The 18508-nt window shown below is 43.7% G+C and overlaps 1 protein-coding gene across 1 annotated transcript in view; it reads left to right on the plus strand.

Annotated features, from left to right (window-relative positions):
- The window catches only part of LOC139576981 (collagen alpha-1(I) chain-like), a 65581-nt gene that overhangs the window by 44183 nt on the left and 2890 nt on the right, over nucleotides 1-18508 (plus strand). The window contains exons 7-27 of the mRNA XM_071403657.1: nucleotides 3941-4492; nucleotides 5212-5256; nucleotides 6368-6487; nucleotides 9949-9987; nucleotides 10095-10148; nucleotides 10376-10429; nucleotides 10588-10695; nucleotides 10857-10910; nucleotides 11546-11599; nucleotides 11952-11996; nucleotides 12134-12187; nucleotides 12390-12434; nucleotides 12611-12664; nucleotides 13668-13712; nucleotides 13815-13868; nucleotides 16454-16498; nucleotides 16673-16726; nucleotides 17411-17455; nucleotides 17567-17620; nucleotides 17787-17894; nucleotides 18120-18173. Coding sequence (XP_071259758.1) covers nucleotides 3941-4492; nucleotides 5212-5256; nucleotides 6368-6487; nucleotides 9949-9987; nucleotides 10095-10148; nucleotides 10376-10429; nucleotides 10588-10695; nucleotides 10857-10910; nucleotides 11546-11599; nucleotides 11952-11996; nucleotides 12134-12187; nucleotides 12390-12434; nucleotides 12611-12664; nucleotides 13668-13712; nucleotides 13815-13868; nucleotides 16454-16498; nucleotides 16673-16726; nucleotides 17411-17455; nucleotides 17567-17620; nucleotides 17787-17894; nucleotides 18120-18173 — 1737 coding nt within the window. The remainder of the gene's footprint in view (nucleotides 1-3940; nucleotides 4493-5211; nucleotides 5257-6367; nucleotides 6488-9948; nucleotides 9988-10094; nucleotides 10149-10375; nucleotides 10430-10587; nucleotides 10696-10856; nucleotides 10911-11545; nucleotides 11600-11951; nucleotides 11997-12133; nucleotides 12188-12389; nucleotides 12435-12610; nucleotides 12665-13667; nucleotides 13713-13814; nucleotides 13869-16453; nucleotides 16499-16672; nucleotides 16727-17410; nucleotides 17456-17566; nucleotides 17621-17786; nucleotides 17895-18119; nucleotides 18174-18508) is intronic.

An 18508-nucleotide genomic window follows, 5' to 3' on the forward strand; every position in this document is an offset into this window, starting at 1 on the left:
TGGCCTCTCTGTGCCATTTTAACAGCTCTGAAGTATCTTTACCAGCTACAGTATGTGTGTGATCCTTCCTATTTTACCACCAAGTTATCTCATTCACAGCTTGGTATGTTTAATCATACAACATTAGTGCATACATTCATATCACTTAGTAAAGGAAGTCTAGTGGTGGAAGTCCTAAGATCCACCTGGGCCTCAGCAGCCGAGATAGAGTGATGAGGTGATGGTCATCCATCCTCTTGTCCCCTGGCTTAGCCTGGCACACCCTATCCCACCACACCCCACACCACCATCACCCCACCAACCCACCCACCCCATCCCACCCTACCCCACCCATCCCACCACACCCACCCCACCCCATCCTACCCCACCCAGCCACCCAACCACCCCACACCATCCCACCACACCCCATCCCACCCTACCCCACACCACCACACCTCATCCCACACACCCAGCCACCCCATCCCACCACATCCCATCCCACCCAGCCACCACCCAACACCACAACACCCCACACCACCACACCTCAGCCCACCCACCCAGCCACCCCACCCCACCACACCTCATCCCACCCAGCCACCCACCCAGCCACCCACCCACCCCATCCCACCACACCCCACCCACCCACCCAGCCACCCCACCCACCCACACAGCCACCCCATCCCATTCTACCCCACCCACCTAGCCACCACACCTCACCCACCCAGCCCCCATCCCGCACCACCACACCTCATTCCACCCACCCAGCCACCCCATCCCACTACACCTCATCCCACCCAGCCACCCCAGCCACCACACCCCATCCCATTCTACCCCACCCACCCACCCACCCACCCAGCCACCACACCACACCTCACCCACCCAGCCCCCATCCCACACCACCACACCTCATCCCACCCACACACCCACCCACCAAGCCACCCCATCCCACCACACCTCATCCCACCCAGCCACCCCATCCCACCACACCACACCCCATCCCATTCTACCTCACCCACCCAGCCTCCACACCTCACCCAGCCAACCCCCATCCCATCGAATCCCAGCCACCCCACACCACCACACTCCACCCACCCACCCACCCATGCCACCCCACTCCATCCCACACCACCCCACCACACCGAGCCAGCCTACCCAGCCGCCACACCCCACCACACCCCATCCCAGGCAGCCAAGCCGAGCTGTGGGTGGGAGACTGGGAGTGGGAGCTCAGCCCAGGGTGTGTCTATGTGTTCCTGCTCACGGGGAAGGCACTGGGAAAGAGCACTGTATACTCTGCCAGGGAGGACTCCTGTGGACTAGGAGGGGTGTAGTAGGAGTGGTGCTCTCCTATTGTAATGTACTGTAGCCATGCAGTGTTTTACCTGGATACTGGGCTGCTTAATGCTGGATTCTTTCCTACTTGGATTGTGTTTGGAGGGTCAATGGAGAGCATCTTACACGGTAGGGAACCATCAGACCATTTAGATACTGTAGGCAGAATTCACTAATTCACTAGTTCATAGTTGTGATGATCAGGTTGTAGACTTTAATGTCAAATACATTTGCTGCTGTGCTCACTACAGTAACACTATTGTCCCCAGGTGATAAATACAGAACTGCTTAGGAATCCCACTATTGTGATTGTGTTGATGTACTGTAGCACAGTGTATGTATGTTCATCCTGGTTATTTGCCCATGGTTTGTTTACTCTACGTCTATGATAGACATTGACATGCTTGTTTTTGCCGTATAAAGATTTTATTTGCTGTTATTTCGTTCATCATGGGATATTATACTTTAGCCAGAAGACAGAGACTCCTCTAAACAGATCCATATGAAGCAAGGTGCTTCATTGCCAGTACATGTGGGTACATCCTTAATAAACAAAGGTTTTCTTATGGCCTTGTAGAACATCAGAAATTCTGTAATCTGTAGTGATCTATCCTAAAAATAGAATGTGACAACAACAGAAGACACGGTATAGAAATTAAACTCACAGAACAAAGGGAAACGTCAAATATACATGCACCTTATTAATTCTAGGAACCTGGAACATATTTTTACCCCACTGTTCCTGTATCCTTCCTGTATTACATCACTCTCTTTTTACTCATCTGTAAATATCCCATTTCCCGCTCTAATAATTCTACTACAGGACACGTCCTCGTAACATCTCTGATGACTATATAAAGCTGGGGATGATGGAGTGTATTTGCCCAGCTGCATTTTTAGACACATGGCAGGTGAAGATCATCCTCATACCTGTGTCTAAGCCTTTGATTTATGGTCCTCCATCATAATGTACTGTTAGGTCAGCCAGTTGGATACAGATTCCCCCCTGCCTGGGGGCCAGTGAGCTGGACCTTCCTTCAGGAGTCTTTCACATGGTGCTCTGTCATACTAAAGTCTCTGGGTGACATGGTCTTTGTTTATATCTTCCAGTCTGACCCGTAGCGATGACCTTGTCAGCTACACGTCATCCCCCTAATGAAACCATTTTCTGACTGCAGAATGCACCGGTCCACATTCAAACCTCACTGCTACATGATACAGGAATGATGCACTCATCTCATCAGTCAACCATTGTTCAGGAAGCATACAAATAGCTAGATAGGTTTTGTTTCATTTATATGTTAAATATGTTTAGCTGTTACACAAATGATCTGTCAGCAGTGTTTTGTGTTCGTTTGCACTATTGGAAAAGTTAATTGTATTTGATGGATTTCTAATTCTTTGTGTGTCTATCTGGCAGGATATGTTTAGAGATACATGCATGATTTCTGACTTTATAATCAATGTGTTTGTAAAGTATGAACTGTATTATACTGAGATGAATACCAGGGATCCATTATTGCCCACTGCAGAGATCAAAGAGTCTGGACTACAGAGTACTGTATTCCCTGGCCACATGCTCACCTCCAGTTCACACTGTAGAGCAGAGCTCCAGCCCAGACCCAGAACCAGAACCCCAGACCCCACTCACTCACTGCTGCAGCCACTGGCAGTGGGACAAGTATGGTGTCTCTCTGTTAGATGTTAACAGTGTATTTTCCCTTAGTGTTTCCATACGGCATCAAACCTCCTAAAGTAAGATTGTACCTGATGTGTGCAAGGCTCTCACTAGCAGTCTCGTTCTGTTAGTGCCCTGCCTCCTCCTCCAATACAGTGCTTCCACTCTAGGGCTCAGCCTGGGGATGAAAGGCAGAGCTATAGGGAGGTTGGGGAGATTAGTTGGACAAATAGTTTCAGGCCCAGGGAGATCAAGTATCCGCTCATCAGAGAGAGGAGAGAGGAGAGAGGAGAGAGGAGAGAGAGGAGAGAGGAGAGAGGAGAGAGGAGAGAGGAGAGAGGAGAGAGAGAAGAGAGAGAAGAGAGAGGAGAGAGAGAGAGAGAGAGAGAGAGAGAGAGAGAGAGAGAGAGAGAGAATGCTAGCTTATTACAGATAAAGGCCCATTGTCTGCTGTAGGAGAGGCCAGTGTGAGGTAGACTGGGTGCACTCACCTGGGTGCAGTTATCTCTCTAATGTAATCCCAGCTTCTCTTTGAAGTTCATGGTCATTAGGCCCAGACTTAATAACCAATTTTTATACTTATGTAAGTGATGCACAGCATTGTTTATAGTAAAAAACGACGAGTACTGTTTTTAAATTATTTAAGTACTGTTTTTAAATAACCATTATAAATAATGGTCATTACAAACTTTAAAAGCCTAAAACTCAAATACAGTATAAGTATGCATTTTCTGCTGGAACAATCTCAGCAACAAAAGAGTGATCAAATTAAGATCCTACATCTGTATGCACCTTTTATGTTGAGGTGAAAAAAGGAACATGTAATTGTGGAAATGTCTACCTATTTAAAGCTGTTTCAGTCATTTGTTGTAGTTCATTTGATGGAACTGTTTGATAGAGATGTATCATTCTGCAACCATTAACCATAGTTTTCTCTTTCTCTCTTTGTAGAATCCCTCCCTCCCAGAAGGCAAGTCTCCTATCTCCCAGCACGCAGCCACCCTACAACAACAAGGGAATGTGTTTGTGGGAGTTGATGAGGCAGACCCCTCTATCCTCACCCTACACCACACGGATACAGGTGCCCGTGGCAGCAATTCCCCCTATACAGTCACTGCCTTGGATGAGAACATCGCCACAGATGCAGAAGACAGACCACAACATGACATCATCGACCTGGACTCCCCCGGCCCCTCCCCCAGTTTCCAAAGGAAAGGCTCTGGCCAGAAGAGCCCATCCCAGTCTAGTCACCCTGACCCCAGTGTGCTCATGGAGGAGAACCTGCCTCCTGCGGGGTCAGCAGTGGAGCAGGGAAAGATTAGTAGTGGCTCTCTCACACAGAGGGGCCAGGGGAACAGTGAGGGGGTCGGACAGGCTGGTTCTGACCACACAGGCTTGCTGATAGTGGCACCCAATGAGGGTGATGTCATAGTCGGATCTGACAAAAAGATTTACAGGCTCCTGAGTGGCCCTCCAGGGCCAGTTGGCCCTCCAGGAGAACAAGTAAGAATCTCTTAGGGACAGTTTTTAGAGTTAGAAATGTTCATAGAGGTATTTGTTTTCAAAACTCAGATCTTTTAAATATCACCAGGACTTACACGCCACATAGAATCAAAGTCAGTGATTTCATAAAACCAAAGTGATTTTCTGAACACATGATTTTACAGAGAGAGGAAGCAGAATAAACTGAAATATGAGTGGGTGTCTTAGAATAGAGAATAGTCATCCATTTGTTCCTTATGAGAAGTACTGTATGTCTTCACGGGTTTATTCAGCTATGGTTTTCTTGTAAAACAATGATATCTTTGTCTCTATTGGAAAATGAAAACATCAGTGGTTTAATAACTGTCTTTAATTTGAATTCAAATATTCCCGACTGCAGCTCATGTAATGCAAAAAAAACCTCCCTTTAATCTTTTGATTTTTTATTGCTTATAAGTACAGGTTACGGAAATACTGTACAAACGCTGTGGTTAAATCTACCCATATGACATGGACACAGACTGATTCATATGCATTCTACAAAATTACAGGAGAGAAAATAAACATCTCAAAAGATGTGGCAGTAATATGCTACTGCAGACCAAAATGTACACTTTGCCACTCTGTTGCATCATCTTTAAGTTCTATTGCCAAACCGTGATCTTTGCCTGTTGTTCCAGTATTATTATAACTTCCTGTAAATATCTATCCCTATGTTCACCACATTGTCATGTTTACAGGGATGTGCTGGCAAAGAAGGCTATATTGGGTTCAAGGGAGACATGGTAAGGGAATAGATCACTGGTGAAATAATTGTTTTGAAAATGTTTCAGTAATGCTGCTGAATGATGAGTAAACCCCAAATGACTTATGGATGTAATTTTTATGGTAAGTACAGTATGTGAATGAGTTTTTTCAGTGTGTGTGTTTGTTCTATACAGATGAAAGATCTTAATTTCAGCCCATTTTCTACAGCAGTAAAATAATCCTGCAGCAACAGAAATTTGAATTATTATGTGGATTATAATTAATTAAGATTTTTGTAGGGGTTGATACGTTTTTCGTAAGGGAAAATCGTCTGAAGTTTCAAAGTGGAAATTACAAACTTCAGAAGCCTTTTTAAACCTCAAATACACCATTTTATATTTCCTGCATTGCAGAACAGTTCTGCAACAGGGTGATCAAATTATGATGCTACATCTGTACCTGTTGGGACTTGTACTTTGTTGATCACAGTGGTGTAAAGTACTAAAGTAAAAATACTTTAAAGTTCTACTTAAGTTGTTTTTTGGGGGGTCTGTACATTACTTTATTATTTATATATTTGAAAACTTTTACTTTTACTTCACTACTTACCTAAGGAAAATAATGTACTTTTTACTTCATACATTTTACCTGACACCCAAAAATACATTTTGCATGGCTAGCAGGACAGGAAAATGGTCCAATTCACGCACTTATCAAGAGAACACCCCTGGTCATCCCTACTGCCTCTGATCTGGCGGACTCACTAAACACAAATGCTTTGTTTGTAAATGATGTCTGAGTGTTGGCGTGTGCCCCTGGCTATCCATAAAAAAATATGTAAAAGAAAATGATGCCGTCGGGTTTGTTAAACATAAGGAATTTGAAATGATTTATACGTTTACTTTCAATACTTAAGTATATTTTAGCAATTACATTGACTTTTGATACTTAAGTATCATAAATTTAAAACCAAATACTATTAGACTTTTTCTCAAGTAGTATTTCACTGTGTGACTTTCACTTTTATTTGAGTAATAATCTATTTAGGTATCTTTACTTTTGCTCAAGTATTACAATTGGGTACTTTTTCCACCACTGGTTGACCATCACTCTCTGTCATAGACTGCTCTCTTATCTCTGCTTTCCTAGGGATCTCAGGGTGTCAGAGGGCAGGAGGGCAGAAGAGGTGAGACAGGCCTCCCAGGTCCTCCAGGCCTACCCACCCTCTACCTGTGGAGGAACTCCCAGGAGGATTGGACTGACTTCAGGGTGAGATTCGTTCTGTCTGTCCAGTGTCTACCCATATCACAGCAGCCTGCCTGGGAGTATTATAAAACATACACAGTTTTGGCGTATGTGCTGTGTTGTCAAAGAATAACTTGATCTCCCAGTTCACCTGGATATGCTTTTGGAGGCTATACAGTTGAGCAGCAGCCACCGCCGCCCACTGCCCTGGTTCAAATCAAATTGTTTTTGTCACATGCACCGGATACAACACCTTACCGTGAAATGCTTACTTACAAGCCCTTAACCAACAATGCAGTTCAAGAAATAGAGTTAATAAAATATTTACTAAATAAACTAAAGTAAAAATACAAATAAAATCAATCAAAAAGTAACACAAGAAATGTACATAACAATAACGAGGCTATATACAGGGGGTACCAGTACTGAGTCAATGTGCAGGGGTACAGGTTGGTCGAGGTCATTTGTAAAGTGACTATGCATAGATAATAATCAGTGAGTAGCAGCAGAGTAAAAACAAAGGGTGGCGCTCCGGTACCGCTTGCCGTGCGATAGCAGAGAGAACAGTCTATGACTGGGGTGAATGGAGTCTTTGACATTTTTTTGGGCCTTCCTCTGACACCGCCTATTATATAGGTCCTGGATGTCAGGAAGCTTGGCCCCAGTGATGTACTGGGCCGTTTGCACTACCCTCTGTAGCGCCTTACGGTCAGATGCCGAGCAGTTGCCATACCAGGCAGTGATGCAACCGGCCAAGACGCTCTCGATGGTGCAGCTGTAGAACTTTTTGAGGATCTGAGGACCCATGCCAAATCTTTTCAGTCTCCTGGGGGGGAAAGGTGTTGTCGTGCCTCTTCACAACTGTCTTGGTGTTTTTGGACCAGTATAGTTTGTTGGTGATGTGGACACCAACTTGAAACTCTCGACCCGCTCCATTTCAGTCCCATCGATGTTAATGGGGGCCTGTTCGGCCCTCCTTTGTCTTGCTCACATTGAGAGAGAGGTTGTTGTCCTGGCACCACACTGCCAGGTCTCTGACCTCCTCCTTGTAGGCTGTCTCACCGTTATCGGTGATCAAGCCTACCACTGTTGTGTCGTCAGCAGATTTAATGATGGTGTTGGAGTTGTGCTTGGCCACACAGTCGTGGGTGAACAGGGAGTACAGGAGGGAGTACAGGAGGCTAAGCATTCACCCCTGAGGGACCCCGTGTTGAGGATCAGCATGGCAGATGTGTTGTTACCTACCCTTACCACCTGGGGGCCGGCCCATCAGGAAGACCAGGATCCAGTTGCAGAGGGAGGTGTTTAGTCCCAGGGTCCTTAGTTTAGTGATGAGCTTTGTGGGCACTATGCTGTTGAACACAGAGCTGTTGTCAATGAACAGCATTCTCACATAGGTGTTCCTTTTGTCCAGGTGGGAAAGGGCAGCGTGGAGTGCAATTGAGATTGCGTCATCTGTGGATCTGTTGGAGCAGTATGCGAATTGGAGTGGGTCTAGGGTTTCTGGGATGATGGTGTTGATGGTGTTGATGTGAGTCATGACCAGCCTTTCAAAGCACTTCATGGCTACAGACGTGAGTGGTACGGGGCGGTAATCATTTAGGCAGGTTACCTTTGCTTTCTTGGGCATAGGGACTATTGTGGTCTGTTTGAAATTACAGCCCCGGCCCCGGCCAGGGAGAGGTTGAAAATGTCAGTGAAGACACTTGCCAGTTGGTCCGCGCATGCTTTGAGTACACGTCCTGGTAATTCATCTGACCCTGTGGCTTTGTGAATGTTGACCTGTTTAAAGGTCTTGCTCACATCGGCTACGGAGAGCGTGATCACACAAATAAACCAAATCATTTTTATTTTGTTAAACATTTGGTTTTCAGTGTGTGAATAGTGTGGATTTGACAGTGAAATGGTTTTGTGGGTGATGATATGTTTGCTCTGTGTCTTTTCCCTACAACATTTATCACTCCAGATTTGACATCTTCTATACAATATTTAGCGCAAAGGTTCAGTTTGATTACATTATTTACATAAAATAATTCAATGCTTTGTTTCTTGAATAAAGTTGATTGCTGCAATTTTGTAAGTGCATCAACGTGGCAGATAAGTTACTGGAAGTATATTTTAAGGATCAATGAATTTGTCACACAGCATAAAAGTTGTATCTTATAATCATACACACATACACAAGACTAGTATGTATTTTATACACAAGAGCCACCTGTATCTTATATTCAAATGGATACGTTGTATTCAAACTTTACTTTCTCGAGTCGTGTTTATCTCCCATTTATAAACATCTTGATGTGTGATTAGATTAGGCAAGTGCATGTTTTTCCATGTGTAATGAAAATGTAAACCTAGGCAGGTTTTTATAGACTCAAGGCCCTCTGTGATCCTTTGGGGGTTAAACCTGCTTCTATTTCAAGGCTGGCTTGTTTAGTCCTTTCCCCCAGTGTTTTCTAGCTACAGCCTTAAAGCCTGTTTGGTGGCCACAGCTGAATGAGACTGAAGCAGGTCTCCAGCTCCATCAGGAACACTCTCATGTAGCTAACTACAGTAATGAGGCTTGATGTGAGTATTGTAACTGAAACGGCCAGTAGGATGCAACGGTCAGCCCATCTGCTCTGGATTCCCCCTCTCTCTCCAGTGATTAAAGGCCCTGTGCTGTGTGAATGGTCTACAGTGTTGCTGGCAGCTGGGAGCACACTGGGGGCTCTGACAGCCTATTAACCCTCACTCACCCTCAGTTTAGCTAGGCCAGTCTGTGGAGACCCAGGTTTAGGGGAGGTCCAGGCCTCTCATCCTTTCTGAGCTTCACCTTAACTGGGCATGCAAGGCAAGCCTTCTGCCCTGGGGAGCAGAACCTGAACCGGAGCTCTGGGCCAAGACAAACACTACCCAAGCGGAGGCAGCCAAGGCGGTTTCATATAACCAGCGGTCCTATGTGTAATTCTGTGGGAGTCAGTTGCCTCCAACTTCCCCAGCCCACATTGTACAGTGACAGCATGCTCTGTGCCAATGCCACATCCCGTATCTACCATCTGAGCAGGCAGGGAGACTGCATGGGGCTCTCAACACTTTGCCCTTATTTCATTTGGCTGCATCTCAATGTAACGACCGTAAGTGTTACAAGAAATTACGGTTGAGATTTGACCTTGAGCAAACAGTTGCGTGTTTCCCTTTCAGCAGTATCTGGGTGAAGTAGCTGGCACTTATTCCATATAATGTAATAGGGTTGCAGTAGAGCCTGTATGAGCCCAACTCTACCTTGGAGCTTAACACATCTGTTCTCTGTAAAAAAATAACTACATTACCGTTCCTGCCATTATATACAGGATAGCAGAGTCTGCATTACAATGTAGTTTTAACACGCTGTTGTTAGCTAGACATGGGGAAGTTGTGTTATTGTTGTAAGACAGGTTTCGTTCCCATGATGTAACTACTCTCCGTCCTATATTATACCAATGACCTCTGCTTGTTTTTTCCAGCGATCATCCTTCTTCCATTTGCTGCGTGCAGGCTGGCCTGTAAGTATCACAACTCAGTGATGTGTGCCAACTGTACTACAGTGGGTCAAAGATGCTGTGTGTGCCTGAGTGTGTTACTGATGGACCTCTTCCTATTAAATCCTCAGACAGAACAGGGACCTACTGGACCAATAGGGGAAATGGGAAAACCTGGCCTACCAGTGAGTGATATATTAATTTACTGTACACTAATCACAAATAAACTATGGTCATATGCCCTTGCATGAACTTATCAATGCAAAGACATTCATGCAAGTGTAGGTGACGTTGGGCTAGTAACTTAAAGGTCGCTGGTTCGAATACCTGAGCCAGTGAAAAATCTGTCGATGTTTCACTGCACCTATCCGGTGTATGTGACAATAAAACATGTTTTTATTTTTTTCTGCAGGGCATTCCTGGAGATCCTGGACACAGAGGAATGACAGGACACAAGGGAGACATGGTAATCTTAACAATACAACTAGCAACTTGTTATACAAATGTTCTCCTAGTGATTCAAGGCTCAGTATTGTCTACCATCTGAGATCGCCTAGTCTTCTCTGAGGTTTTGTTCTAAGCAGCTAAATGTATGAATCATGCCTGGTGTTATGTCTGTGCCAGGGTTACCCTGGACCGAAGGGTGTGTCAGGTCGAGGAGGGACCTGGGGCATAGATGGCGGGCATGGCCTGGATGGACAGCCAGGGCCACCGGGATTCCCTGGGCTTCAGGTAACACCAAAGACATTCACATGATACATTATTTACAGTCAATCTATACATTTTAACTGAGTAAAATCAACTCATACAAGACAAGATTTGATTAGAACGAAACAAGAAAGAAAGTATGGACCTCTATGACTATAATGGCATGGCGGTGGTTTCTATTTCAGGGTCCTACAGGCTATAAGGGAGAGAATGCTCCTCCAGGCGAGAGAGGAGATGAGGTGAGATTACCAGTGTAAGGTACACTACATGTCTGTATGGCAAAATGTCAGATTAGTGCAGGGAAGTGGCTGTCAAACAAGCACCCTTCTCCAAACTGTGCCTATGGTCAGATCTCACAGTTCATACACTATACCGAGTCAGTGGAAACAACCAGCATGACTGTAGGTCCAGGAGCTTTTCCTGACCACAGAACCTGGAAAACCATCTGACAGGCTCTAGTAATAAGCCGTCATCATCTAGAGTCTGTTAGTTACTGTGTTCTATTCCCCTGTTATGATGATGACCGATTCCACATTTGTGTGTGAAGCTGCCTGGACCCCAAACATGCCACCAGTCACCAGCTGGTGGCATTAGGGGACACCACAAACCCCATGGTTATACATGTTGGTTTATAGCAGGGGTCTCCAACCCTGTTCCTGGAGAGCTGGCCTCTTGTAGGTTTTCACTCCAAACCGAGTTGTAACTAAACTGGTTCAGTTTATCAACCAGATAATTATTAGAATTAGGTGTTCTAGATCAGGGTTGCAGAGAAAACCTACAGGACGGTAGTTCTCCAGGAACAGGGCTGGAGAGCCCTGGTTTATAGTAACATCACTGGCATGTCTCCTGTGTCTCTCTCCTCACTGAACTACAGGGTTTCACTGGCGAGACAGGGCCATGTGGAGACAGAGGGAAGACTGGAGAGAAGGTAACTTTTTAAATATCAAAATTGCTACTCTTTAAACCTTTTTTATTCTCAAAGTGGAAGTAGGCTAATGTTGTTCTGCACATGTCCACAAAGTGTTATTGCACTGCTCTCTAGTGGATGGAAACATCAATGGCTGCTTTGCTCAACACCAGACATGGTTTCTTTTCAACTCATCCAAGCCTGTTTGGAACATGCTTGTATTATTTTGCACTTTCACTGTCAAAGGCATACTTAGAATAATTGTATATATTATATTATATAATTCACTTTTCACGATCATGATCATCTGTAGCCTATGCTTATTAATGTAGTTTTCCCTAAGTGTAGACATATTTCTTGCTATGTTCTCCAGGGTTCTAAAGGAGAACCAGGGGAACCAGGTTCTGTTGGCCCACTTGTGAGTAGAACACTTTTATCCTCTGGCCCTAATTCAGCTCTCAAATGCTGATAAGTGCTGATGTATTGACTGTCTGTGGGTAATACAGATGTGGTTTATTAAGCTTGTGCATCATACAATAACTGTTTTAATTTCAGGGGCCGGTTGGTAAAAGAGGAGTCCAGGGGTTTTCAGGGCCACTTGGGCCTCAGGTAAGACTTTGAATAACAATCAATAATCCTAATGGAACACAACTGTGTTACAATCCATGCAGCCACACTATTTGATGGTGGGGTGTTCTAGATCAGTGGTTTCCAACTCCAGTCCCCCAGTAACCTCAACAGCACACACATTTGTTGTTGCTCTGGACAAAAAACAACTGGTGCAGGTGTCCCTATCTCTTCTGTTTTTCAGGGTGATTCTGGGTATGATGGCGCCCAAGGTCCACTTGGGCCAATGGTGAGTGTAGGAGTATCATTCAAGCTCTAAAGGTTACTATCACATCTACCTACTTTACTACCGCAGTCAGAACACACTTGACAAATCAGTGCATACGTACCACTTGCACAGGAAAACAATGGACGTTGTTTTTTTATGTTTGCATATTCACATATGCATTGTATGTGCCCAAACAGGGGGCTCCAGGTGTGACTGGTATGATTGGAGCACAGGGGGTGAACGGCTCAAGGGTCAGTATACTGTATTTACCAATGCACAGTGGACAGTGGATTGATGATTGATTGGCACAGACCAAAATTATGTAGCTGGTCTGCACTCAAATAGGAGATTCAAGGTTTCTATTTTGTATTTATTTCATTCAGGAGTGGGTAGATTGGCAAAAAATTTGGCCTAAGCCTTTGACAGTGTCATCCTCCTAAAATGAGATTCTTTATTGTGAGCTCATTAAGGGTAATGACCAACAGGTACATTCATGTGTGCTCTCCTGGAACAGACACACATTTTTTATTTTACCAGTCAAGTCTGTTAAGATCAAACTCTTATTTTCAATGACGGCCTAGGAACAGTGGGTTAACTGCCTTATTCAGGGGCAGAACGACAGATTTTTACCTTGTCAGCTCAGGGATTCGATCTTGCAACCTCTCAATTACTAGTCCAACGCTCTAACCACTAGGCTACCTGCCGCCGCTCAATAAGGCATCTAAATATACAATACATAATCTAATATCGAACAAGTAACTTTCTTTAATGCATTGGAAAAACATCAATGTCTATAAATAGTTACAGGAAAACAGGAATTAACATTAGAAGCTAGGTTCAGAACCCCCTGCAACAAGCAGCCTGGTCACAAAAAAGGCACCAAATCCAACTCCACATTAAGTCCACCTGGGTATAGTGTGCGTAATGTGAATATCCCAAAAGGACTCTCTCTGCAGGAAAGTTCTTTCAATATTGCCACCTCTACGTGTAGCCCAAACCTTTTCTATACCAATACACTGTCAGTTCTATGGCCCACTTCCATAAAATGTCTGGCAACAGGAGAGTGCGGACCAGCTACACAATTTTGGAATTATATTACATTTTGGTCGACGAACCTGAGCGCAGTGGTCACAACAACTTTGATTGACATAGACTGCATGGTATTTCATTTTATTTGACAATTAATGAAAAACAGCCATGTACAGTAACAGTCATCCTGTGTAAGGGTTTGTCCTTCTGCTGTGTTCCTCACAGGGAGAAGCAGGGCCAGATGGACCAGTTGGCCGTAGAGGGCCCCCAGTATGTGTTTTTGTTTTATTTCTGTCATTGAGACTTCCTTTTTTCTTTCAGATATTTGTTCAAAATGAACAGTCATTCTTCTGTGTATTGTCTTTCTCATAGGGTCCCATAGGATTGTCAGGACAGAGAGGCTCTCCTGGACTTCGAGGAATCCAAGTAAGCAAGGGAGGACTTGGCCCCCACACCGGACAATTTTAGTCCTTGAGGCCCACATTATTAGACAGATAATGATCATTTTGCGCAAAAATAAAACTAGTTATAAAGGCCCACTAGGCTAAACATTTGTGATGGAAAAATATATAATATCACAATATTTTTTGTTGACGATATTATATTGATATTTGACTCCAAGTATCAATTTGTAGAAAATATTTGTATATATATTTGCTTCTGTAGGTAGCGTTAGCTAGCGCTAGTCGGCTGTACCTGCGCCAAAATTCCGGTATTTTTCATTCAAAAGCTTGTTCTCCATTGTCTTTTCGCACTGAACACAAATATAAACGCAACATGTAAAGTGTTGGTCCCCTGTTTCATGAGCTGAAATAAAAGATCCCAGACATTTTCCACATGCACAAAAAGCTTAATTCTCTCAAAGTTTGTGCACACATCCCTGTTAGTGAGCATTTCTCCTTTGCCAAGATATTCCATCCACCTGACAGGCGTGGAATATTATATCACAACACAATGCTACAGATGTCTCAAGTTTTGAGGGAGCGTGCAATGGCATGCTTACTGCAGGAATGTCCACCAGAGCTGTTGCTGCCAGAAAATTGAATGTTAATTTCTCTACCATAAGCCGCCTCCAACGTAGTTTTTTAATTTGGCAGTACGTCCAACCAGCCACACAACTGCAGACCACATGTATGGCATCGTGTGGGAGAGCGGTTTGCTGATGTCAACGTTGTAAACAGAGTGCCCCATGGTGGCGGTGGGGTTATGGTATGGGCAGGCATAAGCTACGGACAATGAACACAATTGCACTTTATCATTGGCAGTTTGAGTGCACGGAGATACCGTGACAAGATTCTGAGGCCCATTGTTGTGCCATTTATCCGCCGTCATCATCTCATTTTTCAGCATGATAATGCACGGCCCCATGTCACAAGGGTCTGTACACAATTCCTAGAAGCTGAAAATGTCCCAGTTCTTCCATGGCATGTCACACCTTGAGCATATTTGAGATGCTCTGGATCGATGTGTACGACAGCGTGTTCCAGTTCCCACCAATATCCAGCAACTTTCCACAGCCATTGAAGGGGAGTGGGACAACATTCCATAGGCCACAATCAACAGCCTGATCAACTCTATCTGAAGGAGATCTGTCACGCTGCATGTGGCAAATGGTGGGCACACCAGATACTGACTGGTTTTCTGATCCACGCCCCTATCTTTTTTTAAGGTATCTGGGATCAACAGATGCACATTTGTATTCCCAGTCATGTAAAATCCATAGATTAGGGACTAATGAATTTATTTAAATTGACTGATTTCCTTATATGAACTATAACTCAGTAAAAAAAAAAAATATGTTGCATGTTGCGTTTATATTTTTGTTCAGTATAAATAGTGAGCCAACATATTTTTCGCAATACATTTTGTATTGGCACCTAAGTATCGTGATATTATCGTATTATGAGGTCCCTGGCAAATCCCAGGTCTACTAAAAATGGACCAGCCCATCTGTTATTTGCCCGAAATTCCAGATGGCCAGTCCGCCACTGCAAGTAAGACATGCCAGCTAATTTTCACAGCAAATACACAGGCTCTGTGGTTATAATATTCACTTGATCATTATGCATTTTGATATACTGTGGCAGCAAAATTGGTGAAATTATATGATTATAGATACTCATTTTCAGTTCATACAATAATAGCACTGGTGGAAATCTCAATGTTCTTGCCAGCTACAGTAGATCTAGGAGGTTACTTGTTTTCCTGGTATTCTCTCAGTAAATGTCCAGTTGAGTTTGGGGCTACCTGTCTAGTTTTTGGCGTGGTTTAGTCCTAATGACTGCTCCTACACACCGAACGCTGGCTCCTGGCAAGCAGAGCAGACAATGGGGCTCTCCCTGAAGCCTAGTAAGACAGTGGTGTAGATGTGAAAACCTACTTTTTAAATATCCATGTCCTGGCTAGTCTCAGTCTAGTGAAATATTAGCCATATCCAGATGGCCTCATAACCATGTGATTCAAATCCTGGGACATGTCACATTCGTCATAAGGAGTAAACCAAGATGCAGCGTGGTATGTTTCCATCCTTTATTATGGAAGAGAAAACTTCAAAGAACAAAACAACAAAACGAACGCTATAATAATGCTCACAGGCAACTAAACATAGACAAGATCCCACAAAGCACAATGGGAAAATGGCTACCTAAATATGATCCCCAGTCAGAGACAACGATAAACAGCTGCCTCTGATTGGGAACCATACTAGGCCAACATAGAAATACAATTCACCTAGATAACCCACCCTTAAATCACACCCCGACCTAACCAACATAGAGAATAAAAGCTCTCTATGGTCAGGGCGTGACAGGACAGGCCTTATAATCATATTGTTCATTATTGCAATCATACTGTATGATGACTTAGATGTACTTTATGACCTATTTATAAACAGGCTCTGACATACACAATGTGTATGCATACAACTGGTCTACTTGCATATAGCCTCATCATACTTCAACATTTTATTTTGCTGAAACAGTATTGAATGTTCTCATGTATTTTGTTGTCAGGGACATCCAGGGATGTATGGTCTTCCAGGTCAAAAAGGTGACATAGTAAGTTTAGTCACGTTCATCTTTTGTTTAATCAAATTAATCTCTTGTCAAAACCCACATAGGCCCAGTCATAAATCAACCCCTGCCTCTATCCCCTAGACACTTGCTGATGGCACCTGGTAGGAGTTGGTTAAGTCTATTTGATTATGTTTGTCCATTTCTGATTCTCTAAAGGGTGAAGTCGGGCCAATGGGCATGAAGGGTTTACCAGGCCTTGAAGGGCCCATGGTGAGTTCTTTGTGGATGAGCTGCACATTACTCTACATTTTTATTTGGATAGACATGTGGCTGCAAACACGTTTTGGGATAAAACATAAACAGCATTCTGCATGGCATAATCAACATGCCAATATAGACTATCGTGAAAACTGATTCTAAAAGCTGTTTTAAAACTGGGTCATCAGAATAAAAAAGGTTTATTCGCCAGCTTTGTTGTTTGACTTATGGCCACACTGCAGCAATAAAGTTCTTTAAAATCACAAATCTCCATGTGTCTTGCATCTCAGAGCTGACTCTGGCTTTTATACAGAAACACATGAGTTGACTTCTCACTCATTTTACAACTCTGCCAGCTGGTATTTCACTCACATGTTTTAGCTCCTGGTTTTAGTTCAAGCTCTAAAACAACAGAAATGGAAAACATATTTTGGATATGGCAATCTGTTTTACAGGGGTTTCCTTATTGGGATGAGGGCATACCTATATTTACTCTTAACATAGTATATAGTAAAAGGGTCCCCACTTAATCTCACCAAACAATGGGCCTGACATCCGATCTAGCTAGATACACTGGGATACACTGTAGTGTACAGAATCTAAAGCATCTGTGTGACTTTATGAGTGAAACAAATCCACGTCACTGTCTCTCTACGTCCTCTCCTCTCTCTGTCTATGTATCTGTCTGTCTTTTAGGGGACTGCTGAAATTCCAGGTCTGAAGGGGGCTCCAGGTGGCACAGTAAGATGTATATAATTATTCTCTTGTTTATTAAACAGGAGTGACATCTTTAGAGAGGAGTGAGGCTCTATTCTATGAATCCTATCTGAGCAGATCTGACGTTTCCTATAGGGCTTCAGAGGACTAGATGGAGACAAAGGAGATGCTGGACCCAAAGGAGACAGGGTAGAGACTTGATTATGGGTTTGGAAAGCCTTTTCTTGGATGCAGTAGTACAAGAATCATGACTATCACAAAGGTCATGTTCATGAAGATCTCGTAAAAAAAATGTTTTTGTGAAAACCTTCATATCATATGGTGTTTTGATACCATTAGTATTTTTTTCCCTCAGGGTTCTGTTGGTGCGTCAGGGATCCTAGGCCGTCAGGGTGAGAGGGGTCAGAGTGGCCTCTCAGGCCTTCCTGGTGTCGGAGGTCAAGCTGGCCCCCAAGGCATTCCGGTAAACATCAGGATGACACCTGCTATTCACAGCCTTTATTAACATACATTAATAACACTCTCCCCATCTTCCTACTGTACCTCTTCTGCCATTACATACTGATACATGATTCATGTAAAATGTATGAAGAATTATGTTGGATACCTGTAGTTTGTGTTTATGAAATGGCACGGCTCCTTTGAACCTTTGATGAGAGAGGCTCTGATCCCTTTCTCTCCCATGCAGGGTGAAGATGGAGAGGTCGGCCTCCAGGGAGTGGTTGGAAAGGAGGGGTCAAAGGTCAGCAGAGTTTATCACTGTCTGGTGGAGTGATTACAACAAACTAGACTTAGAATTAGAATTACTTTATTTTTCCTGAGGGAACTTCATGTCCTGAGGGAACAACTAGAGCTCTTCTGGTAGACCTCTCCTTTGTTCTAGTCTACATGCAGCTGTATTCAATGAGCCCATATTGAATGGCTAGCTTCCCAAAGATGTCAAAGTCTTATAACCCGAGTTTCAATACAATACAATATAATACTGACAGAGTTATGTCATGCCATAGTCTTGTATCACATGCCGTAATACAGACTCGTAATCTTAATTTTGAATGTCTCTCTTTGTTTCCACCTAAG

Source organism: Salvelinus alpinus, chromosome 5, assembly GCF_045679555.1.
Source record: "Salvelinus alpinus chromosome 5, SLU_Salpinus.1, whole genome shotgun sequence".
Lineage (NCBI taxonomy): Eukaryota > Metazoa > Chordata > Actinopteri > Salmoniformes > Salmonidae > Salvelinus > Salvelinus alpinus.